The 25,949-nt window shown below is 47.3% G+C and overlaps 1 protein-coding gene across 7 annotated transcripts in view; it reads left to right on the forward strand.

The window, feature by feature from the left end:
- Nucleotides 1-25,949, forward strand: part of PLCG2 (phospholipase C gamma 2) — a 136,157-nt gene that overhangs the window by 75,687 nt on the left and 34,521 nt on the right. For all 7 annotated transcript variants that reach the window (XM_053609390.1, XM_053609381.1, XM_053609410.1 and 4 more), the window contains 12 exons: nucleotides 1,125-1,226; nucleotides 2,064-2,182; nucleotides 4,039-4,124; nucleotides 5,660-5,780; nucleotides 9,638-9,806; nucleotides 13,462-13,566; nucleotides 14,699-14,788; nucleotides 15,449-15,624; nucleotides 16,825-17,025; nucleotides 17,947-18,066; nucleotides 23,593-23,773; nucleotides 25,205-25,276. In XM_053609390.1, the coding sequence (XP_053465365.1) occupies nucleotides 1,125-1,226; nucleotides 2,064-2,182; nucleotides 4,039-4,124; nucleotides 5,660-5,780; nucleotides 9,638-9,806; nucleotides 13,462-13,566; nucleotides 14,699-14,788; nucleotides 15,449-15,624; nucleotides 16,825-17,025; nucleotides 17,947-18,066; nucleotides 23,593-23,773; nucleotides 25,205-25,276 (1,542 nt within the window). The remainder of the gene's footprint in view (nucleotides 1-1,124; nucleotides 1,227-2,063; nucleotides 2,183-4,038; nucleotides 4,125-5,659; nucleotides 5,781-9,637; nucleotides 9,807-13,461; nucleotides 13,567-14,698; nucleotides 14,789-15,448; nucleotides 15,625-16,824; nucleotides 17,026-17,946; nucleotides 18,067-23,592; nucleotides 23,774-25,204; nucleotides 25,277-25,949) is intronic.

The following is a 25,949-nucleotide window of genomic DNA, read 5'->3' on the forward strand; positions in this document are numbered from 1 at the left end:
CCCATCCAACCCCACATCCATCTGGGAGCACATTTGCTTGTATTCTTCATGAAGATGGAGGTTTTAGAGTATTAGAAACCCAGATAGCATTAGTCAAAGTTGAATGTATGTTGCATCCCCTCAATGTTTGGGACTTGAGGGCTCAGAGAAGAAAAGAATAAAGTTATTTTATTTTACAGTTTCTCTTTTCTTAAGGGATTCTGAAATTTCTAGGACTGTGAAGAAGCTGTTTAGAACTGGTGGCAAATATTTCAGACACCAGAGTCTGGGAAGCATAGCTTGGCTGTCCCCTTGAAAAGCGGGCATCAGATTAGATTCCATGTCAGTCTTCCAAAGTTTATTTATTGGGAACTCTGACACTGCAGCTTATGAGTGTAATTGTTGTGACATTCCTGAGCATCTGTGTCCTTGCCCCTAAAACAATGACAATATATGACTTATAGAGATGTTGCACAGACTAAACGTGATCAGAGGAGGATCGTTTGCACAAGCTGCCATGATTTGAGCACTTTCTGCGTCCTAGGTGCTGCACACAACCTCATTTCACACAGCCCCTCCCAGAAGCCCTGTGTAGTAGATACTATTATTCCCATTTCATGGATAGGGAGGCAAAGAAGAGGGTAAGCAAGTGGGTCAAGATCACCCAGGCGGAATGAGAGGCCGAGGCAGGTGAGTAACCCTGGCAGGCTGATACGACCACTGTGCCCACTGGCTGCTTCATGCTAACAGATGTGACCAACTAGCCTAGGGCAGGGGGTGGCAAACTGTGGCCCATAGGGCAAATTTGGCCCACCACTTGTGTTTGTAAACAAGAGTTTTATTGGAATGTGGTCACGCCTGTTTGCCTGCTATCATCTGTGGCCGTTTGTGCCCTATAACAGCAGTGTTTTGAGTGGTTGCAACAGAACCTAAAGTACTCACTCTCTCATCATACGCAGAACACACTTGCCTAGCCTCTGCAGGGGGCCGTGCCCAGAATGAGGTCTCAGCACGTGGCCCTTGACTACAAATGAATTCAATGTTAGGTGATGTTTTAGTCTTTGATGGCAACTGGGTGGACCCTGAGAGGAAGAGTTTTGTCAGTTTTCTTTTTGGTGACTTTTAGTTCTCTTTGTCATTTTAAGGAACTTTGGGCTCAGGATCTGAACAGAGTCCGTGAGCGGATGACGAAGTTCATTGATGACACCATGCGGGAAACCGCCGAGCCTTTCCTGTTCGTGGACGAGGTGAGGGGCTGGAGCCTTGTGGAGGAGTGCTGAGCTTTTGATTCATACCTGTGTCTTCCAAGGTTTATTTTCTATTCCTCTGCCCTTGGAGGGCTTTGCTGTTATAGAGACTTCTGACTATCTGTGTTAGTTGGGAGTATTTTTCCCCATCCCTGGTTTCAGTCTACTCCAGGCTTTGATTTTTCTTATTGACTGTGTTGCCTGGGTGGGTTTATTGATTTCATCACTAGAGGGCGTCGGTCACCAGGGAGAGTCAAACCATTCAGAATAAGCCCAGAAATGCAATCCGAAGACGCTGGGTGTCTGCCAGTAGCTGGAATGGTTGAATGTGACCTTGCATGGGAGAGGTGGGACTGAGGGAACCGGGAAGCACCTGCCCATGTGAGTTTGCTCCCAGGCAGCAGAACACAGCCTCAGGTCCCTCAAGCATCTTGATTTTTCTTTTGTTTAAGGTGCTGGGAGTTGGGGTATGACATTTCCTGCCTTTTCAGCATCTTAATACTGATAATGTTCTGTTTTTTAAGTTGGGTAGCAGGTTCATAAATGTTCATGCTACTGTTATGCCCTAAATTGTGTATATGGTAAGCGTAAAAACTCTTTTGGTAGCAAATATTTAAACAGGAAAATACCGTCTAGGTCTGTGAGACACGTGCATCCTTGTAGCCCGTTGCAGTCTGAGCCTCCTGCATTGAAAACGTGGGTCACTGAGGTCTGGAGACCATCTGTTGACTTTGCATCTCAGAGATACTCTTTCCCGTGTGGGCGCAGATTGGAAACAACCAAACACCATCCCACCCATCAGCGCGATAATCCCCTCTTTGTGTTTGACTGTTCTAGTTCCTCACCTACCTGTTCTCACGAGAAAACAGCATCTGGGATGAGAAGTACGACGTGGTGGACATGCAGGACATGAACAACCCCTTGTCCCATTACTGGATTTCCTCGTCACACAACACGTGAGTCTCACCAGAAGCCTGTAAGGTGCTGGGTGGCTGTGCTGATGCGCTGCTCTGATAAGACGTGTGTGAACCGGCCGAGAGCACAGGGCCGCATCCCTCAGACTAGAATACACAAAAGCTTCTGGAAGAGGTGCTGGAATGAACTTTCCTTGCCCGGTTGGCATTGCAATGAAAGTACTTGTTCTGTGTAGCCCTATAAAGCTTGTCAGAGAACCTTTATTTTTTCACAATTTAAGCATCTCATAGTGGCCACAGCAAAGTAATTCAATGAGTCATTGAACTGACACTTACAGAGCGTCTGCTTTGTGCCAGGCCCTGTGCTTGGTGGCTGCTGGGGACACAGCAGTAAGCAGACAGGAGCCCCATCCTCACGATCCAGGCCTCCATCAAATGTTAACTATGAACAGGAGTCACTGATGGGAGAACAGGTGGTGAGGTGAGAAGTGTTTCAGACAGAGCAGCAGCATGTGCAAAGGCCCTGGGGCAGGAGAAGTGGAGAGGAGTCCGTTAAGAATGGAGTGTAGAACCCAGGAGAGGAGGCCCATGGGGTCAGCTTGAGCAGGGTCTGAGAAGTCACAGTAGCTTTTTTTTTTTTTTTTTGGCAGGGTCTCACTCTGTCACCCAGGCTGGAGTACAGTGGTGTGATCATAGCTCACTGTAGCCCCAATCTCCTGGGCTCAAGCAATCAATCCTCCTGCCTCAGCCTTCCAGGTAGCTGGGACTACAGGCATGCACCACCATACCTGTCTAATTTATTTTTATTTTGAATTTATTTGTAGAGATGTATATCTCTACAACTAGCCTGTTGCCCGGGCTAGTCTCAAACCCTGCCATCAAGCAGCCCTCCTGCCTTAGCCTCCCAGAGTGCTGGGAAGACAGGTGTGAGCCACTGTGCCCTTCTGCTGATGAATTTTAACCAGAGAGTGATGTGTTCAAATTGACCCCTTTGGGTGATTACCATGATAGTAAAAAGGCAGTAAATTGGTAAGGAGAAAAAATGTTGCATTGAAGCTCCAGTATTGAGTCTTCCTTAAAGAGTGAAAGGGCGAACTACTTGGATCATGGCACCTGGAGAACTTTGGGTTGGTTCTTTCCCCAGTATCATCCCGGGGGTGCTCTGAGAAAAGGCCTTTTAAGATGTTATCTGCCAGGGATTTTGGGGGGGCAAACTAACCCCATGGTTCTCTCTTCCCCACCACGCCCACTGTTTTAAAGAGTTTGTGTCTTAGACACAACTCCAATAGGGACCCTGCCTAACAAATGCAGACATTGTAGCCTAATTGTTTGTGTTCTCCCATTAATAGGAAATTAAAAAAATAAAGAGGCTGTGTCTTAGAATGGTGAATTATACCCAACCTAGAAGACAGCTGAGGAACATAAACTCTTAACCAAAAAGAGGGTAGGACTGTGGTGAGGACCAATGAGCGTAAAAATGGGGCAGTTTTGGTGGCCAGGGTTCACAGTATAGCACATTCTACCAGGTGTTACTGAGCACCTCTTCCATGCCTGCCTTGGTCCTTGATGGAGGAGCCAGCATCTCTGCCTGGACAAGGGCCTTGGTGGTGACCCCGGACACCGGCCAGTTCACCCCAGGTCCTTCTCACTCCTGAGGCCCTTTGACCCACTTCTCCTTGAGAAGAGCATCCCGTCTCCACCCTGTGCTTGTTCTGCCAAGGTGGTGACGTCCATATCCTGCGATAGGGGCCTGAGCCCAGTGCCCGGGACCAGTGTGGCCACGTGATTGTGTCCACGCCAGGGCCACAGACTTGGGGGCTCAGGCTGAGCAGTCCCCTCAAGGACACCCTGAGGGGCAGTCCCTCCTCCCCTGCCCAGCTGCTGCCCCTCTCCTCCAGCTACCTGACGGGGGACCAGCTGCGGAGCGAGTCGTCCACGGAGGCGTACGTCCGCTGTCTGCGCATGGGCTGTCGCTGCATCGAGTGTGAGTAGCGTCCTCCTGGTGGGGTGAGCTGTGTGGCGACTCCATGCTTTCTTGTACACACCTAGAAAATTTTAATGGGCACTATTATTTACATATTTATGGGGTTTCTATACATGTGTAATTAGCATATCCATCACCTCCAAGCTGTCTTGCTTCTCTGTGGGGGCCACACACAAATTTTCTGTCTGCTCTGAGACATTCGTACCTTCTTGTGGACTCTGTCCCTCTCCTGTGCAACGGGACACCAGAGCTCCTTCCTCCTGCCTGGATGTAACTTTGATCCTGGCCCATCCCACCCCTCCCCGTCTGTCTCTGGTAATCACTGTTCTCTTCGCTGCTTCTGTGATGTCACCTTTTTTAGATGCCACCTACAAGGGAGAACTTGTGGGATTTGTCTTTCTGTGTCTTGGCTGATGCTTTTTTGTCTTGAAAGTTTGAATGATGGGACAGGTGAGACACACCGAGGAAGGCCTGGGTCCCCATAGCATCTGCAGTAATTGTTGTGACCAAGGATATTTCTCCAGAAGAAAATGGTCCTCAAGATGAGGAGTGGCGTCTGGGGCCTGAGCAGATGGGAGCCAGTGACCCTGGGCCAGGCACTTCGGGCATCCAGAAAGTGTGCTTTTTGACAAGAGGCTGGGAGGCTAGCGGCAAAGCTTTGTTCTCCTCCTCCTCCCACGGTGTCCTCCTGGGCTGGTATTAGAGGGAGGTGTGGCAGACTCCCCATGTCACATGTACTGCAGTGTCTGAGCAACCAGAGAGAGTGGTCAGCGGCCCCCTGTGGCCTGGCAGAGGGGCCTGTTTTCTTTCTTCCTTCTTGTCCCCTCTTTGGATCTTTCCCTCTTGGTCTCTCTCTCCACGCCCTCCCTACCCCCCCCCCCCCCCCCACACACACACAAAGGCTCAAGGCATATGTGGTTGAGAAAAGTCATAAACTGCTGATTCTGGCTCTCCTGTTGTCAAAACCACTCATGAGGGTGTCAGGGTTTAGTAGCCGTGACTCTACAACCCTAGTTTCTGCCCCCCACCCCACCTCCCAAAGCAGATGTGAGAGAGTAAACTCCAAGTGTTGTTCTCTCTCTGTTGGGAAAAGATGGGGGTGTTTACCTTCTGCATGATCTATTTCTGTTTAAATATTTTACCTTGACAAATTTCTCATTGCTCTGTATTATTTCCACTGGCAGAAAAGGCAAGTTAGGGTTTAAATAGGAGAAATCAGGAAATAAAGCACATTATAAATATCTTCTTGAAAAAAAAAAAAAAAAGCATTGAGATTGGCTTCTCTTGGACAAATCCATTTCATTACAGAAGGTCACTAGTTAACCCCATGTGCACAGGTGAACCTACATAGGTTCACTTCATGCTGGTGAACCTGTGTCTTCATGCTGGTGGTCCTGAGTGAACTTACGGGGTCTGAGCCTCTGTCCTGGTACTTGAACTGGTGTGGGGGCTGAGAGTGATGGCTTCTGGCTGAGCACCCTGTCTGCCATCTGTGGCCACACGTGCTGTTGAGGCTGATATGTTTCTCTTCCTAGTGGACTGCTGGGACGGGCCTGATGGGAAGCCTATCATCTACCATGGCTGGACAAGGACCACCAAGATCAAGTTTGATGATGTCGTGCAGGCCATCAAAGACCATGCCTTTGTAACCTCAAGGTCAGTGGCTGGTTTCCAGATGATTGAAGGGGAAGGCAGCAAGAGTTGGATGGACAGACACATATGCACACACACAACCTCCTGCCCCTGTCACAGAGGACCCCAGCACCCATCTTGGCCTGAGTCACAGCCAATAAGTCCTCAGCTGGGTGGCGTCCCCTACAGGCCCAGAAGGCACCTCTCCCTGGCTGTGGAGTCTGAAGGAGTCTACACAGTGCCCTCTGCCCTGTCTTCCGCCTCATTCCAGCCCGGCCCTACTTTCAGAACCTGTCAGGAGAGAAAGTTAAAATTCCCTTCCTATCCTAATTTCCTCTTCTTCCCAATCCCCCAGGCCTATTTCTTCAGGTGGAATTCAAAGCATCCCCTGGTGGTGGTGGTGCTGGGGCATTCACATTTCTTGACACTCCCTGGGGCCAGGCTCTGTGCTAGGCTCTCTGTACATGTGATCATCCTGAGTCATTGTCACAAAGTGGGCACGGTTGTTTCCATTTAACAGATGAGTAAACTGAGGCACAGAGCAATCAAGCAGTGAGTATCAATGTTTAGGTTGGTTTCTAGGACTTCTGACCCCAGGTCTAACTCTTTTTCTATGCCACCAGCAGACCTCAGTCTAGGCCAGAGGTCAACACAATGTTTTTGTAAAGGGCAAGGTAGAAATACCTTGGGCTCTGTTGGCTCTGTTGGCTCTACAGTCTCTGTTGCAATGGCTCATCCCTGTCGCTGTAACACAAAAGCAGCCATAGGCAAGTTGTAAGCAAATTTGCAATGCTGTGTTTCAGTGGAACTTGAATGATGGACATAGATGGCTGGCCAGATGTGGTGTGAGGCCATGGATTGCTGCCTCCAGGTCTAGGCTCCTTGTGACTCCTGAGAGCTGGCACAAGGCCTTCTGCAGCCTCAGTGGAATGATAGTGGTCTTTTCATCATTCTGGAGTGGAAGAGCACTTACAGGCACGGGTTCAGGAATCTCTGAGTGTGACCCCAGCTCTGTTATGCACCAGCTTGGGTGACGCACTTACTGTTCTGCACTTTGGTTCCTGCATCTTAGAAAATGGAGGCGATCATTGTATACACCTCACAGGGCTGTGGTACTGATTAAAGAGATGGCATACATCAAGGGCTGAGCGTCACGCCCAGCGTACAGTAAATATTCAGTAAATATGATCGGCTGTTGTTATTGCATTTACTATAGATGTCCTTGGAGCTGGCTGGAGGTGTCACTCTAAGGCGATGACATTATGGATGTCTCTTTTCCTCCTTGGGAGGAAACCTTTAGGCAAACAAGTTGATTTCTCCATTGCAGTGTTCTCTCCCGTGTAGCCTTAACCCCCTACCCCGTTTTTGGGATGAAGTCTCACTCTGTCACTCTGGGTAGAGCGCTATAACATCATAGCTGACAGCAACCTACCTCAAACTCTTGGGGTCAAGTGATCCTCTTGCCTCAACCTCCTGAGTAGCTGGACTACAGGCAGCCACTACTACACCTGGGTATTTGTTAGAGATGGGATCTCGCTCTTGCTCAAGCTGGTCTCAAACTCCTGAGCTCAGCAGTCCACCTGCCTCAGCCTCCAAGAATGCTGGGATTATAGGCCCCCCTTGCCTGGCCTGCCTTAGCCGTTTTTGGTACCAACCTCCACCAGGCAGTGAAGCACTGGGGGATCCTGTGTCACCAGAGGCCATGTAGTGGCTGCACAGGCTGCTTGGAGAGTTTGCTTTGTTTTCCAGCATACAGTTGCTGTGGTTGAGGAATGATACTCCTTCATAGAACATGGTCTCATTCACAGCTAGAGGAATTTCTTCTGGTTAAAATAGCCCTAAAGTCAACTGACAACCGTAGGGCTGGAACCCTGCAATTAAACATTAATTTTTCATGCAATAAAATGTATAAATATTCATACTGAGAGGGTTTTACAAAAATGATTCTGAGGAATATCCATTTGGTCCAGATTTTGCTGCCAATTAACCTTTGGAGCCAAACTTGCTAGATATCTTTTTGTTTCGAAAGCATTTTAGCTGTTGGGTTGTACTAAGGGTGTGTAGAGCGGGGCAGGGGACTGACGTAGGTCCAGGCTTGGCCAGGAGAGGTGGGGCCATGGTTGACTTCATATGAAATGAGGTGGTTTCCTGTTAGATGAGCTGACACAGCTGCCTTTAGAATAATTTTGCTTCCGAAGGATTGTAGATGGAGAAAAGCTATACCCTCCATTTCTTTGATAATTGGGAAAATTGGAATTTGGACTTTATATATTCGATGATATGAATGATAATTTTCCAAAGTTTAATGATGATGATGGTCTGATCATGGAGGAGAATATCCTTGCTCTTGGCAGGTGCATGTGGAGGGGTCTGTCTTTCGTATGAGATGGTTCATAGACACACATACAGACGCCATGTAAACATAAAGACACGTATGTTCAAATGATATATAAGCATAGTTGATCTTTACTGGTGGATTCTGTAGTGATGGAGTCATCTGTACCCTAAAATATATTAGTAACCCCCAAACCAAACCTTAGAGCACTTTTGAGGTCCCTTGTGGTCGTGCGTAAGTCAGAGTCACTGCACATGCTCTCAGTGGCCTTCTGAGGCCCAACAGAGCGATTTCCTGCCTTCTTGTTTCAGTTTCATAGCATAAACAAATATCCTTTTCGCCATCTGCTTAGCGCCATGTTTTTCATATTTTTGTACTTTTTGTTGGTGGTTTTGCTGTTTAAAATGGCCCCAGGCGCTGTGCTGAAGCGTCTTCGAGTGCCGTTGGGCACAGAAGGCTGTGACGTGCCTTGTGGAGAGGACATGAGTTAGAGATGCTTTGCTCAGGCACGAGTTCCAGTGCTGCTGCTGAGAGCTCGGTGGGAATGAATCAATGAATCCAGAGCTTGCATAAGGTGTCTCTGAACAGAAACACTTACAAGACAAGGGCATGTATTCATTGATTGAAGACAGTGTTGTGACCAAAGGCTCAGAAGACCCTAACCCCGAATGTCCCCTTAGGAGCAATGGCTCACGTATTGGCTAATCAGGGTTGGTGGTAACTTCATGGACCCTTAACTCAGATAATGAGTTGACTGTACATCCACACATACCAGTGATATGTAAGGACACACAGCACAAGTAAATACATATGTGTACACAAAAAATAGGACATGTATGCATGTGTATACATATACAAATTATATATAAATCATATGAATATGTAAAACCAGTACACTTTATAAGAAATAAATATATTAAAATAGGTGGATGAACATGTGGACAAATGTTAACAGTGGTGACTCTAGGTGAAACACACACGGCTGCTCATTGCCCTGTCTTTTCATCTTTTCTGTAGGTTTGAAATTAAAAAACAATGAGGGCCATTTTGTTTTTGTAAGTTAAAGATACGTTGGCTGCGTGCGGTGGCTCGTGCCTGTAATCCTGTGATCCTCACACTCTGGGAGGCTGAGGCAGGTGGATCTCTTGAGCTTAGGAGTTTGAGACCAGCCTGAGCAAGAGTGAGACCCCATGTCTACTAAAAAATAGAAGACTTAGCTGAGTGTTGTGGCAGGTGCCTGTCGTCCCAAGTACTCAGGAGGCTGAGGCAGAGGGATCGCTTGAGCCCAGGAGTTTGAGGATGGAAAGAAAAGTATTGAGAAAATCCCTACTCTGGGGGATGGGGAAGCCTAAATCAGGTGGGAACTGTTCTGAGACCTGGGGCTCCCACCTGGGCCCCCCGGGATGAGGTCTGTTCAGTCAGGGAAGACAGACATGGTGGGTGTGGCCTGAGCAGCTCCTGGTGTCCCACCATCTCCGGGGTCGCTCGGGCAGATACCATGGGTGCCTGCACCCTCGCCGAGCTGCCCGGCCTCTGCTGCCCGCAGCTTCCCAGTGATCCTGTCCATCGAGGAACACTGCAGCGTGGAGCAGCAGCGCCACATGGCCAAGACCTTCAAGGAGGTGTTTGGGGACCTGCTTCTGATGAAGCCCACGGAGGCCAGTGCTGACCAGCTGCCCTCACCCAGCCAGTTGCGGGAGAAGATCCTTATCAAGGTAGGCCACCTCGGGCGCTGCTGTCTGTTGTCCAGAGAGTAGTGGCTCAGTGCTCTGGCTCCGGGTCCCACTCGTGGGCTCAGGCCTGCTCCTCTTACTAGCCTCAGCACCCTGAGAAACTCATTTAACCTCTTGGAGCCTGTGTGTCCTTACCAGCCTTAGTGATAATACTGGAGCCCTACTCCCACCCCCGAGTCAGCTCACCAGGAGCATGATGTAAGGGAAGGTATGCAGAGTGCTTAGAACCGCGTGTTCCCATAGGTGATAACCTTCACTACACCCCTGAGCCGGCCCATGCAAGGTGCTACAGGTGTTCCAGTGACCAGGCCCTGTTCTTGCCCTGGGGAGCTCCTAGTTGAGTGTGGGAGGTTGGCAGTTGCTGAAAAAGGCTGTGCGCGGTGATGGGGGTGAGGGGGTGGGGGGGTTGGTTTTCCCAGGGGAGAACACGAGTTCCCTGGTGCTCCAGCGGGGAGAGAAATGATTGTGCCCAGGGATGACAGGGCAACATCTGGGTATTTATATTATCAGGATAAAGAGAACAGATATGCAGTGGTTTAAAGCATATAAGAGTTTATTTCTTCCTCATGTGAGGGATAACATTCTCTGTCCACAAGGCAATTCAGGGACTCAGAGTCCTCACATCTTGCCCCACCGTCTCCCAGGGCAGGGGTTTTCAACTGGGGGATTTCACAGACCCCTGGAGATTCCATGGTTACAATTCAGGAGGGCATGTGAATTTTAATAGGGAATATATTACGTCTTTATTTGTATTAACCTGTATATGAAACATAACGTTTCCTCCCATCACAAGCTTTGGCAATAAGGCACTTGGGGCTTTGTCACCAGCAGAAATCATGGGTATTTTCATATCACATTTAAGTTGTTGTAGATATTTCAGAATAATGTTGTGCTTGTCACTACTTTCGAGTTATGGTGGCTACTAGATCTGCCTCTAGGTCTTATTTAAGATGTTAGTAAAGAAGAACATCTGTTAGTATATTGCAGATATTTTTACTCAATATTTTAATAATTGTATTTCAGTATGGTTGGTTTCCCTTATGATTTTATGCATCGTTAACATTCTGAGAGAGGGGTCTATAGTCTTCCCCAGATTTCAGAAGGGCCCATGGAACAACAATTGTGAAGACTGTCTGCTCTAGGGCACCGTCCCTACTTGATGGAGAGAGGTCTCAGACATCAGCTCATAGGAAGGGAGCTGCATACCCCACTTCCTCTTGGGTTCTGTGCTTGAGAAATCAGCATGACCTGCAGGAAAGGTGGAATCTGGGGTCTCTGGTTGGGTAGCCACTCATGGAAGGAGTGAGGGTGGATTCTGTGGATAACCAGCAAGTTCTTGGGGGAGGATGAGCAGATGCTTACCCAATGTATTAGTCTATTTAGGCTGCTGTAACAAAATACCACAAGGTGGGTGGCTTATAAACAGTAGAAATGACTTTCTCCCAGTTTTGGAGGCTGGAGATTCAAGATCAGGGTGCCAGGAGGAGGCCGTCTTCTGTGCTGTAGGCTGCCCATTTCTAGCTGCATTCTCACGTGGTGGAAGGAGTGAGGCACTCTGGGGCCTCATTTATTAGGGCATTCATTTTATTATTTATAAATAATAAAAGTTATTATTAACTTTTATTAGGGCACTAATCCCGTTCAAGAAGGCTTCACCTCCATGACCAAGTCACCTCTCAAAAGACACTCTCACACCAGGGCTTAGATTTCAACATAAATTGGGAGGGGGGACACATACAGACCATAGCACGAGGCAAAGAAGAGGGATGCCCTTCTAGGTTGGAGTAGCACACACAGGGTGTGGTGGTATCAATACATGGCACATTGTCTAAATTGTCACTGGGCCACCAAGATGCACTGGGCACCGTCCCTTTGTTCCAGGAGGTCATGGTCTGGTGAGGAGACAGACCCATCAACAGAGAAACACCAAATAGTGTGGGGGGCTTTGGCCAAGCCACAGCCAGAGGAGGGGTATGTTGGTTCCCGTGGTTAAGAGCATCATGCATTGGGATTATTTGGCTAAGACCCTCTGTTGCTGGGGGTGTTGTTTCTGAGATGCCAAGGGAAGCTTCCAGCAAGTGACGACAGGACAGGGAGCCAGTGGGCTTGGCCGTGGAGGGCTCGCGGCTTCTCAGGCACCTGCCAATTGCATTTGCCTTCTCTGTCCAAGCTTGTCTACAGCTCCACTGTTTCAGCTGGGGCTGTTCTCTGCATGCTCCCAGGGTTCCAGTTCTTCTCCTGAAGTGTGAAGTCCTGAGTGCCCCTCTTAGAGCACCCCACCCATGATACACTGTGGCCCACCCCTTTCGATTTCAGGAAATGGCCTTTGTCACACTGTCAGACAATCATGGTATGCTACACACTGGGCTAGGCATGGTCATAAATGTTTTTTTATTCAGTTTTGTCACGAGTAGACAATCGCAGACTCTGGTCCCAACCCACTTTGCAGATGTGGACATTGAGGTTTAGAGGTTAAGTGGCTCAGCTGAGATCACACAGTGAGTACCTACCAATGAAATTGTTGAGGGCCAAGGTTGCCTGCCTTTGAAGCCTGTGTTTCCATGTCTGTGCTAGGCTGGTGTTCAAAATATCACACACGAAAGATGTATCAACAAAAACAAATAAAAACTCACAAGAAATCATACCTGTAGACCCAGAAAATTCATGTCTAGGAATTGATCTAAGGGAATGAATGAATGAATGAATGAATGACTGCATAATAATAAAAGAACCCAGGCTGAGGTCCTGCTTCACTGTTTGGACTTATCTTTCATGCCCATTGGCTTATGGGATCCCACAGGGGCTCTCATTTCCCTATTCTACAGGAGCGGTTACTAAGACTCCGATTGCCACTCAGCCAAGGTCACATGGCTAGTGAGGTGATAGGCCCTGAATTTGAACCCAGATCTGACTCCCCATCCTGAGCCCCTTCACCCACTCATTGCAACCCTCAACTTACAAATGCTCACCTGAGAGGCCAGCGCTCCCGGTGAATGGTATTGTTGTCTTAGTCTTAAACAGATGAGAGGCTCAGAGATGTGTAGCCACCTGCCCAGGGTCACACAGCTCATAAAATAGCTGCAGTGCTGTTTGCATCCAGGCCTTCTTAGTCTAATCCCCTGCGGGCCTTCCACTGCCCACCTAGCCTGTCCCTGCTGTGCTGGCTGTGGAGGCTGCCTCCCTCTGTGTGCTGTAGAGGGCCGGGCACACGGGCTGCTGAACCACTAAATACTTGAGCTCTTACTATCTGCTAAGTGCTCTACTAGTATAGGAGACTCAGTAGGGAGCACAACAAATCCCTGGCCTCGTGGGGCTTACATTCTAGCAGGGAAGACAGACAAATAGATACATGTAGGGCTAAGAACACAGAAAAATAAAGCAGACCCGGGGCTTCAGAGCAGCAGGGATGAGCAGGAGAGCACAGGCTGTTTCTAGATCAAATGGTAAAGAAAGCTGCTCTGGGGAGAGAGCTGAGTGTGGTGAGAGAGAAGCCAGGCAGAGGCAACAGGCTGGGTAAAGGCCTGAGGCAGGTCAGTGCAGACAAGGGCTGGCCTGACTGTCAAATGTAAGCTTGCTGGCTTGAATACCTAAACTTGGATCTCGAGGGAGACAGGTTCTGTGGGTTTTTCTCCCTCAGCATAAGAAGCTGGGTCCCCGAGGTGACGTGGATGTCAACGTGGATGACAAGAAGGATGAACAGAAGCAACAGGGTGAACTGTACATGTGGGATTCCATCGACCAGGTGGGCCAGGGTCCCTCCTCATACTCGCTGTGGCCACTCCCTCCCAGCCCTGTAATAGGGCCCTGCTGGAGAGCTCTGAGAATAGTTCTATTCCCGTTTTGAGCCAAGTGAATTTTTGCCAAGAAAATTTACCTTCATACTTAACTTTGTTTTTTGGTTTGCATTCTTAATGTTTTATTTTGAAATAATTTTGTATTAAATACAAGAGATACTTACATATACACAAATAGTACAGAGAATTCCCATATACCCTTACCCAGCTTTCCCTAAGGTTAACATCCTGCATAATGTACTATAATAATTGTAATCAGGAAATCAACATTGGTGCAATGTTAATAACAAACGCTGTACACTCGGGTCCTTTTTCTGGTCCAGGACCCAGTGTTTACCTGTGTTTACTTGTCTTGACTCCCATGCGCCTTCTGATCTGGGATTGTTTTACCAGCAACCTTATTTTTCAAGCTCCTATGCTATTTCTCAGATCCCTTAGCCTAATATATAGATCTGTTAGAGCATTTTTTTTTTTTTTTTTTTTTTTTTTTTGCAATTTTTGGCCAGGGCTGGGTTTGAACCCACCACCTCTGGCATATGGGGCTGGTGCTCTATTCCTTTGAGCCACAGGCGCTGCCCTGTTTGAGCATATTTTTACATGTCTGCTCTTTTATCCTAGATATAAGCATAAAAGTGGAAACATTTAAATAAAGAACTCAGTCATTAATGTTGAAGGTAAAGTTTTTAGACAAACTCCTAAAACATCCTGGAAGGCTTAAAAAGCAGATAAAATAGGAAAAGGCAATTGTAAGGATACATAAAACAATCCCATCATCTGTAGAGGCTGCAGATTAAATGAATATGCAACAGAAATGAAATATTAAGTCGTAGTTATTTAACTTGTGTTCTCAAACACACTGATTTAAAAAGTCCAAAAAAAAAAAAAAGCCAAAAGAAGCCAAAAACAAATCTGTTTTTAAAAAGAAACATCTTGAATGTGATTGAATTTAGTAAAAGTGCCATAAATATCTGAAACTGGGAAAAGCAAATTCCCAGTGGGTCTCTGTATCCTCAACTCTGCATGCCAGGCAGGGTCCCGGCTCCAGAGTTGGGGAGGACTAACACCTGTTTCGCTTCCTAGAAATGGACTCGGCATTACTGCGCCATTGCTGATGCCAAGCTGTCTTTTAGTGACGATATTGAACAGACTGTAGAGGAAGAACTGCCCCAGGTATGGGGGTGGGAAGCAGCTGTTCTTGCCCTTTGTGCTGAGCTGGTCCTTGGAGGCCCCTGGAGACCTCATTCTTGAGCGGCTTCTGTTATCCTCCGCCTGCTGCCATGGGGTCCTGAGCTCTGGGAACTCGGTACCTAGGCCGGGCTGGCTCTTCTCTGATTGGCTGGCTGGCCCAGGTGCTTAACCAATAAGGTTCAGGGCCTTTTCTTGCTCTCTGAAGGACCTGACTGGCTTTTAATGGAGGCCTGGGTTGCCTTTGGGTGCTCTGTCTGGTACTGCGCTCCAGCCTAGCCCTAGGCCTCCCTGCCTTCTCTCCTCACCCCTCCCCAGCTGGCTGGCCATCTTTCCCACTGTTTCTCAAGTACAGCCCCCGGGGCAACACAGCTCTTAGGCCTCCTATAGAACAGAATTGAGGGTTCTGATGGGGACCATTGCTCTGTGGCATCTCAGGACACTAGCAGGTCCCACAAATGGGGGCTGTCAGCAGTAGGAGGCAGGCTGAGGAGGGCAGTGGGTACTATCTTCCCCTGACCTCTTGGGGCAAGGTTGGCCAGCTTCTCATCCAGCACCCTGAGTCGGGCAAGGCAGTGGACTGGTCTGATGAAGCTGGGGTCTGGTCCAAGGCCTTCAGAAACCCCTCCTCTCTTTTTGTCCCAGGATATACCCCCCACAGAGCTGCATTTTGGGGAGAAGTGGTTCCACAAGAAGGTTGAGAAGAGGACAAGTGCCGAGAAGCTGCTTCAGGAATACTGCATGGAGACAGGGGGCAAGGACGGGACTTTTTTGGTCCGGGAGAGTGAGACCTTCCCCAACGACTACACCCTATCCTTCTGGTAATGCCTCCTGCCCTGGGCACACCCACCTTTCCCTCCAAGCTGGCCACGTGAGGCGACGTGGCCAGTGGTGTTCACTCAGGCTGGGACTAGAGTGAGGCCAGTGAGATGCTCACCGGGGTGCCAAGGACCAAAACCCTTCCTAAGTCAAGATCAATGACATCTCAATGCAATATTTAACAACCCTAAAAGTAATGTAAAAAAATCTGTGATGAACAAAATATCAACATTTTTAAACAGGACAGAATCTGACCCTGCAGTTAGATGAGGCAGATCGCTCCCCTCCCCTTGATCCCAGCCCTGGAGTGGGCAGTGCAGCCCAACCACCCGGAGTCTCCAGCTCCTCATCTGAGAAATGAGGATTGTAGAGGTGGGAGTGTCTTACGGTGTCTTGCTCCTCCACTCCTTTGCCCATGCCTCTATGCATTAAAAGATATTTATTGAGCGCTTGCTCTGTGCTAGGCGGGGTGATTTCACAGTGAACAATTTCCCTGTCCCCTGGAGACTGGAGGCTTTTGAGGGAGATGTGTAAGGAAAAAGTAACTATACTGAAGGTATGTAATTATAATTGCAAGGAAGAAAAGGCAAGATATTACAGAAGTCTGTAACAGAGGGCTCAAATGCGGGTTCGCAGGGATTTATAACTGCCTGTGAGAGAAGGGTCTGATGTAACTGTGGGGGTGGTGAGGAAAATCGTGGAAAGAAGACTAGACCTAAGGATGAAACGAGGACACCAATGGCACAGGCCATCGCGGTGGCTAATACCTAGAGATGTCGGCCTTGTGGCACACAGCATTCCAGACACGTTTTGGGTGTGGTTGTGTTTACTCTTCAGGACACCTCCATGGGGTGGTCACTGTTCTCCTTGTTAGAGGCTCAGGTAGGACAGAGCACTTGCTCAAGGCCACTTAACTCATAAGTGACGGAGCTGGGGTTTGGATCCAGGTAGCTCAGCTTCAGAGAAGAGTTAGGCAGGTGGAAGGGAGCAACAGGTGGGGAAAAGGTGTAGTGTTCTAGAATCTGGATTGAAGGGCCAGCCTGTGCTGAAGTGCTGGGTCTGTTCTGAGACAAGAGGGAAGGCTGTGTGGCTAGGCCTTGTTTCTGCCCCTCAGGGCCCTGGCTGTGGCTCTGGATCTGGCCTGGGCTGTGTCGGCTGCCCAGCCCGTGGCCTGGCACTGACGTAGTCCCCTCTCCCCGCAGGCGCTCAGGCCGTGTCCAGCACTGCCGGATCCGCTCCACCATGGAGGGCGGGACCCTAAAGTACTACCTGACTGACAACCTGACCTTCACCAGCATCTACGCCCTCATCCAGCACTACCGTGAGACGCACTTGCGCTGTGCCGAGTTCGAGCTGCGGCTCACCGACCCCGTGCCCAACCCCAACCCCCACGAGTCCAAACCGTAGGTTCCAGGGTTGAGTGGGGCAGGTGGGCATGTGGATTAACTTCTCCATCAGAGAAGCCAGCCTGGCGGCTCTGTGGGTCCTGGTCCCTTCACCCCTCAAAATTGCCCATGGCTTCTGGTTTCCAGATTCCTGCTCCCCTGACCTTTGCCTGTTTTCTCTGTTCTCTTCTCTGCCCTCCCTGCCCCCATCCTTTCCTCTGTTTTGCCTTCTGGGGCCTGGGGTCTTGGGCTTTGATTTTTAGAGGTTAATTCTCGCCAAGTGACAGTGTCCTGCTCTCAAAGAGCCTTCCCATTTGTTCTGAAAATGAACAAGGAAACCATAACTGTAAAGGTTCCCCCTTCATTTCTTTATCCAGTCAGTGAACATCAAGTTATGCCCTGCAACGGGTCGACAAATCCTGGAAATAAAGAAAAGTACCATTTTGGAGCAGAAGGCTGATGAAACTGACATTTCTGAGGAAGCTGTATAACTTACAGCAACTTTATTTTTTACTTCTGTCTATTTTCATACAGATTGCCCTTTAAAACTTGCTTTTTTGCATCTTAAGAAATAACCAGAAAACAAACAGAACCCCTGTAAAACTCTGTGCTCTGCTCCCTGCCTCTGATTTTTTTGGGACCCACAGCAGTGACTGTGCCACCTTTGAGGCTGGCTTTTCAGCCTGAGCTGTCCTGGGCAGTAAAGCTATGTCCATTTGTTCTCTTATGCTCCAGGAAGACCCACTGTGTTTCCTGGTGCTCTCAAAAATCACTCTTTCCTAAGGTAGTTTTGGCCCTGGAAGCCCACTGTGTGCTTTCCACAGCCATTTCCAGGGCTAGATGCCAGGCGTTACTGGGGCTGTTATTTTGTCCTCTGTGGGTGGCCTCCTGACAACTGGGAGACTTCTCACCTGGTGTTATCCCTGGCTTGTGCCGTAGGTGGTACTATGACAGGCTGAGCCGTGGAGAAGCAGAGGACATGCTGATGAGAATTCCCCGGGATGGAGCCTTCCTGATCCGGAGGCGGGAAGGAAGCAACTCCTTTGCCATCACCTTTAGGTAGGTGCTGCAGTGGGAGACACGCTCTCCAGTGGAAGGCCGGGTGTGGAGACCCCAGGGAATGTAAGGCAGAGGCTCACCTGCAGTGTCCTCTCCCCTGAGCATCAACAATGACAATGATGATGATAACAGTAGTAACGTGAGCTTCCAGTGTGCCAGCCATGGTCTGTCCACCCTAGAGCAATGTGGACACTGGTCACCTCCATGACCATGAGCCTTAATTTTTAGAGGAGGAAACTGAGGCACAGTGTGGTTAAGGGACTTGCTGAAACATGCAGCTAGTAAGTGGTGGAGCTCAGGTCTGTGATGGGTAGATCTGGTTTCCTCCTGTCTGCAGTCACGTCTAAGCATCTCTGGGACTGTGGTTCTCTAACTTCACCCCAGACATTTGATTCTTCTCTCTTCCATGAAAATAGAGGGGAGGACTCAGCACTCCTTGATGGTACCATCCCTCCGTCTCCTCAGGCCCAGGCTCCCCTGTGCACTCTCAGTTCAGTTCAGTTACAGCCACACGTTCAGTTCTGTGCTACTGGTATGTACAGACACTGGCCACCCCTGAGGCCTCTGTCTGAGGCCTTCACTACAGTCTGAGTGAGTCAATCAGCAAGGACAACCTCAGGGAAACTGAGTCTAGCACAGTGTTTCTCAAAGAGTTTGCTGGTGAGGGCCATTGCTGTTGTGTCGGGACGTGGAGTTTCCCTGGCCTCCACCCACTGCATGCCTACTAGGGGCCCCAAATCATTATGACAAAAAATCCCTCCTTCCCCTGCCCTTGACACACACTCTTTTCAAATGCTCTGTGGTCACAGTGTGAAATGGGGCATTGCTACCCTTCTCTGAGACCTGCTGCCTTTAGCAGAAGTTTTGGGCTCATTAGGTGGTTACTATAGTGAGTGCTACAGAGGGATTGGTCAGGTGGGGTGTTGGAGGATGAGCAGGAGCTCTTTAGGGGAGCAGGGGGGGAGTGTGTTCAGCGCAAGCGGAGATCACAGGTCTGGAGGAACCTTACCTCCCTCCTTCCCCTCCACGCCTCATATATTTGCAGAGGGCTTTTCCTTACCAGGCACCATTCCAGGCTCGGTGAACTTCTGGGTAGATATCCATAGGAGAGCAGAAGTGTCCACTTTCAAGTCCATGATATGGAGAGATGAAGTTGTCTGGCTGTGAATAGCGGGAGATACCCCTCAGCAGGGTGAGGGGCTACGGGGTGAAGCTGAGGTCTTGGACCTGGTGTCCACCCACTTGTAGCAACATACCCCAGGAGGATGGAAAATGCAACTTGAATCCCAGACCTGTTCCCATCGCCACTTTTGATTGATCTTTTTTTGGATCCCAAACATAAGGCCAAGAGCTTTCCCTGAATGACCTAAGAGATGATAATCCCAGCACTGTCCATGAGATGGGATTTACAGGTCTACAGGGCTATAGATAAGGAAACTGAGGCTTGGAGAGGTTCCCTGAGGAGGGAGCCAGAGCCTGACCCAGCACCCTAGGCCCCACCTGCCTGAGGAACTCTTGTAACAAGTTTTAAAATTAATTTTTATTTACATAAATATTATAGGAGTATGTTCTCTTTATAAAAGGCATTGGCAGTGCCTGTGGCTCAGTGGGTAGAGCGTCGGCCACGTATACCGAAGGTGGCGGGTTCAAACCTGGCCCTGGCCAGCTAAACAGCAGTGACAACTGCAACAAAAAATAGCCAGGCGCCTATAGTCCCGGCTTCTCAGGAGGCTGAGGCAAGAGGATCGCATAAGCCCAGGAGTTGGAGGTTGCTGTGAGCTGTGACGCCATGGCACTCTGCCCAGGGTGACATAGTGAGATTCTGTCTCAAAAAAAAAAAAAATTTAAGGCATTAATTAAATCCCCTGTGGTCATTCTTCATCTCAGTAGAGATGTCCTGGTAGAAAGCATGGATTTCTAGTTGGTGTCTCCATCTAGACATTTTAAAAAAGTATTCATATATATGTGAACCTACAGAAAATACTTAGTGCCATCTTAGGCATGGGTATTTCGTTCCATTTAAAAATACATAAATGTGATCATTCTGCAACTTGTTTTCCAACTCAGCACTGTTTCTTTTCTTCTTTCTCTTTTTAAAAAGGGATAAATATTTAATAAAATATCACTGCAAATCAACCACTGAAGCAGAAGTCTGCTAGCATTTGTTTTTACAGGACTTTTTGAAGAAATGGTTTTAACAAAATACATTTTTAAAAACAATTAAAACATGTTTCTCTAAAGGGCACAAATTTTTTTTTTTTTTTTTTTTTTGTAGAGACAGAGTCTCACTGTACCGCCCTTGGGTAGAGTGCCGTGGTGTCACACGGCTCACAGCAACCTCCAGCTCTTGGGCCTACGTGATTCTCTTGCCTCAGCCTCCCGAGCAGCTGGGACCACAGGCGCCCGCCACAACGCCCGGCTATTTTTTTGTTGCAGTTTGGCCGGGGCTGGGTTTGAACCCGCCACCCTCGGCATATGGGGCCGGCGCCCTACTCACTGAGCCACAGGCGCCACCCAAGGGCACAATTTTTAAAAGATGAGTAGCATACCCATGGAAACTATGTCCCTAGATGTTTTCCTAATTTATTTTAACCGACAAAAGTTATACATATTTATGTACAACATGATGTTTTAAAATATGTATACATTGTAGAATGGCTAAATTGAAGTAACGTAGGCGTTACCTAACATACTTACTTCTTTTGTATGGTGAGAACCCTTAAAATCTATTCTCTATAGCTGGGCATTTGTGGCGGGCACCTGTAGACCCAGCAACTTGGGAGGCTGAGGCAAGAGAATCACCTAAGCCCAAGAGCTGGAGGTTGCTGTGAGCTGTGACACCACAGCACTCTACTGAGGGCGACAAAGTGAGACTCTGTCTCTAAAAAAAAAAAAATAAATAAAATAAAAAAAATCTATTCTCTAAGCAATTTTTAAGACTGTAACACAGTAGAACCTCCACAGTTGACCACCTCCTTAGGTTGCCTGATTTTCATAGACAGGACGTGCACCACCACTTGTGAGTAAAGTACAGCAGGCCTAGTTCCTTATGTTGACCCTGTGTGCTCACAAGTTTTGTTACAGTCCCTTGGGTTCAACTTAGGGTTCTACTGTACATTGTCATTAACTATAGTCACCATGTTGTACAATAGATCTCTACTGTAGAGTTATTCCTCTACTTGAAATTTTGTACCCTTTGACTGACATCCCTCTAACACTCTCTACCCTCCCAGACCCTGGGAACCACCGTTCTACTCTATGCCTCTGTCAAGTTCAACTCTTTAGAGCCCCCCTATAAGTCAGATGTAGTATATCTGTCTTTCTGTGCCTGGTTATTTTATTTAGCATAATGTCCTCGATGGTTATTCATGTTATTGCACATGGCAAGATTCCTTCTTTTTAAAGGCAGTCTAGTACTCCATCATATAACTAGACCACAGTGTCATCCATTGATAGACACTTAGGTTGATTGCGCTTCTTGGCTGTTGTGAATAGTGAGTGCTACAGTGAATATGCAGGTGTCTCTTTGAAATACTGATTTCATTTCCTTTGGATGTATGCTTTGAAGAGGAGCTGCTGGATCGTATGGTAGTGCTGGTTTCTAGTTTTTGAGGAACCTCCCCAATTCCCTTTTCTCCACAGCCTCATCACAACACTAATCTTTTTATCTTTTGATAATAGCTATTCTACTAGGTGTGAGGTGATATCTCATTGTGGTTTTAATTTGCATTTCTTTGGTGATTTGTAATGTGGGACATTTTTTATATACCCATTGGCATTTATATGTCTTCTTTGGAGAAATATCTGTCCAGGTCCCTTGGCCCTTTTTAAATTGGATTATTTATTTTATTATTATTGAGTTGCTTGAACTCCTTATACATTTTGGAAATGAACCCCTTACCGAATGTTCAGTTTGCAAATATTTTTACCTAGTCTGTAGGTTGTCTGTTTACTCTGTTGATTATTTTCTAGGCTGTGCATAAGCTTTTTAGTTTAATGTAATCTCATTTATGTATTTTTGCTTTTATGGCCTGTGCTTTGGGGTCATATCTCAAAAATCATCACCAAGACCAAAGTCACGGAGCTTTCCCCTTGTTTTCTTATAGTCATTTTTCAGTTTCAGGTCTGATGTTTAAGTATTTAATCCATTTTGAGTTGATTTTTTTGGTATATAGTGTAAGATAAGTGTCTAATTTCATCTTCTTGAAAATTTTTTATCAGAATTTTCCATAAGAATTTTTTTTTTTTAATTCTTGTGAATTTTATCCCAACAATATTTATTGAAGAGACTTGTACTTTCCCCATGGTTGTTCATAAATGCATGAATTTATTTCTGGGTTCTCTTTTTTTTTTTGGAGGCAGAGTCTAACTTGTCACCCTAGGTAGAGTGCCATGGTGTCGTAGCTCACAGCAACCTCAAACTCCTGGGCTTAAGGTAGTCTCTTGCCTCAGCTTCCTAAGTAGCTGGGACTACAGATGCCTGCCACAACATCTGGCTATTTTTAGAGACGAGATATCACTCTGTCTGAGGCTGGTCTCGAACTCATGAGCTCGGGCAATCCACCTGCTTTGGCCTCCCAAGTGCTGGGATTATAGGTGTGAGCCACTGTGCCTGGGCTTTTTCTGGGTTCTCTAGTCTGTTCTATTGGTTTACATGTCGTGCTGTGTTATTCCAATGCCATGCTGCTTTGATTACTATAGCTTTGTAGTATATTTTGAAGTAAGATAGTATGATGCTTCCAACTTTGTTCTTTCTGCTTAAGATTGTTTTGGCTATGGGGGGGGGCAGAGTTTTTTTCAGAAGCCCCTGCTGGTTGTAAAGTTAGGGTCAAAATATAGCTTCCCAAATGTTTCTATTCTTACTGATAAAAGCTAGTAAGATTGAGGAGTCTGTTCTATTTTGAATTTTTTCTTCCTCTTGTTTTAAATGGATGAAGAAATGAAAGACTAATTTCTTTTTTGAAAAAGAAAAGTCTTTATTGCTCTAATTGAGCCATTGAAGACAAGCTTTAAGAATTCAAGGATTGAGTCCCAACATGTTCTAGAGAAGGGATTGGCAAACACTTCCTGTAAAGACCCAGAATAAACATTTTCAGTTTTGCAGGCCATTTGGTCACTGCTGCAACTCTGCTGTGGTAGTGTGAAAATAGCCACAGACAATGTATGAACAAATGAATTAAGGAGTCTTACAGATGAATCAGTAAGTCTTTATTTACAAAGACTTTTGGCCCACCCACCCCTAATCTAGGCCTCTATGGTGCTCCCAAAATCAAGTTCTGTAGTTGAGGAGGAGAAGGACAAGGAGAACTAGCTGCTGAGTCAGCAGTATTTCTCCCGAGATTCAGATTCTTCTAGATCTGTTTTGAAAAGACCCCCATTGTTTCTAACTCTGTCTTGTATTCCCAGCAGAACTGTGCCTGTTTATTTACTCAGTCCCTAAGCAGGAAAAACAAGGTTCTTTCTAATCAGTGGGCTTGTAGAGCAGTTGCCTGGCATGTCACCCTGTGGTCCCCTCCGCTCCCCCAGGGCTAGGGGCAAGGTGAAACACTGCCGAATCAACCGGGATGGCAGACACTTTGTGCTGGGGACCTCTGCCTACTTTGAGAGCCTTGTGGAGCTCGTCAATTACTATGAGAAGCACGCCCTCTACCGGAAGATGCGCCTGCGCTACCCTGTGACCCCCGAGCTCCTGGAGCGCTACAACATGGTAGGTGGTTGACTCCCCTGCGACTTGCTGCAGTGTTTTATCTGAGGTTATGTCATCTGTTCCTTCATTCAGCAAACCTCACTTGAGTACTTACTGCGTGTCTAATACCACTCTAGGGATACGAACACAGTATCTATGAATGCAAGGCTAGTGTTGGGGAGGCAGAGGGCAAAGGAGTTAAACATGATGTGTATAGCACACGTCCGATGGTGAGAAGTGCTGAGGAGGAAGCCCGGGAAGGTGAATGTGAGGATGCAGAGTGATGGGGAAAGGTTCAGAGGGCAGTCCTGGAGGATCCCATTGAAAAAGACTGAGCCACACCTGGAGACATAGAGAGGACACCTGCGTGGCCAGAATAGAGTGAGCCTGGGAGGGGGTGGTGTCACCAGGGGTGCAGCATGGAGGGCCTGGGAGGCCATTGTAAGGCACTGGATTTTTCTCAGAGCCATTGGAGGATTCTGGGTACAGGAGACCTTTTGTGATCACCACGTCTCAATTCCTATCACATAGATTCATTGATTTATTGAGATGAGATTTATTGTGCCTTCACTATGTGGCAGGAATGGTTCTAGATACTAGGAGTGTTATGGAACAAGGGGCTACCCTTGGGAAATTGGGGTTCTCTAGAGGAAATATAGAAAACATACAGTTACATAAATAAGATGTTTTCAGGATGTGTGAATTAAAATGAAGCAGATAATATAGGATGGAGTGAAAAGGGTGGACGCTGCATCAGGTTGGGGGTGATCAGGGAAGGTGCCTTAAAATGTGAGCTGAAACCTAGAAGATAGGGGTGACTCAGCCTTGGGGAGATGTCAAGGGAGGAAGAAGACAGCAGGGTGGCACATGCCCACCCTGGGGGATCAGGAGGGACAGAAGGACAGCCAAGTGAGAGAGGAGCAGAAGGGTATGGGGATGGATCTTGGCAGTGGTGTACTGGTGGCCGTTTAAACAGCTGTCTGGGGGAAAGGCCCTGGTTTGTAGCATTTGCCACTTTCCGAGGTGTAGATATTTCCATGGTGGCCGATTTCAAGCTACCATAGGCTGTCATGCAATGGGGCTGGAGTCAGGAAGGGGCTTCTGCAGTGGGCCTTTGCAAGCTGTGACCTCGCTCCATCACACCACTGGATCTTAGGGTTTGTGTTTTTGCAAAGGAACATAGTGTCTGGCACACAGTAGGCCAGGATAGGGCCTTCTCTGAGTTTTGGGTAGTTTCCGAATTTAGGGGCATTTCTTTTTACCTCCTTACTGTCTCTACCCTTGTGCCACAAATTCCATGAGATTTCAACTGTTCTGCAAAAGGATAAGTAAGCACAGGGAAGCCTGGGGTTCTTTTTATGTAACATATGAAAGGTCTTCCAGGAGCTCGGTCTATTATTTTTTCTGTGGCTTGGTCTATTTATTTTTTCCGTATTTTCTTTTTTCTTTCAGGAAAGAGATATAAACTCCCTCTATGACGTCAGTAGGATGTATGTGGATCCGAGTGAGATCAACCCTTCCATGGTACGGTGCTGACCCTGCAGTGACCACTTCTTCCTGGTCATGAGCTTGACGCAGATTCTGTCCTCCCTTACCTTGTCCCCGTGGCAATCACAACAGGGCCAGGGAACATTTTGGAAAACCTGGTTTAAAAAAAAAAAAAAGAAAAGAAGTAAAGAAAAAAACATTTATTTATTTATTTATTTTTTATTTATATTTATTGTTAAATCATAGCTGTGTACGTTAGTGCAATCAAGGGGTACAATGTGCTGGTTTCATATACAATCTGAAATATTCTCATCAAACTGTTCAACATATTTATTTATTTTTTGAGAAGAAATGATGATTGACAATATGAACCCAGTTTCAGGGAAAAGGTTAATGGAATTCCATGTGAATGTGCCCATGCCTTGCTAAAATTCCGAGGTGTGATGAACCACCTTTGGGCTGAATGGCTTCTAATTAAAAGTCTTTCAAATGTTTTCTGCTCACTGACTGAGCCCGCGGTGTTTATAAATTCCATTTGGTTTGCTGACCTCCTCTCTGTGCAAACGCTATCTCTCAGTCCCACCCCGACACTGTCGTGTAATTTAATGCAGGTAGGGATGGATTTTACTCTTAGCCCCTGGCTCCTCCTTGCTCTGGTTTTATCTCAAATTCAGTTTGAGCTGGTGGAAGAACTACAGTGATTTTTCTT

The sequence above is a fragment of the Nycticebus coucang genome, chromosome 2 (genome assembly GCF_027406575.1).
Source record: "Nycticebus coucang isolate mNycCou1 chromosome 2, mNycCou1.pri, whole genome shotgun sequence".
In the NCBI taxonomy this organism is placed as follows: domain Eukaryota; kingdom Metazoa; phylum Chordata; class Mammalia; order Primates; family Lorisidae; genus Nycticebus; species Nycticebus coucang.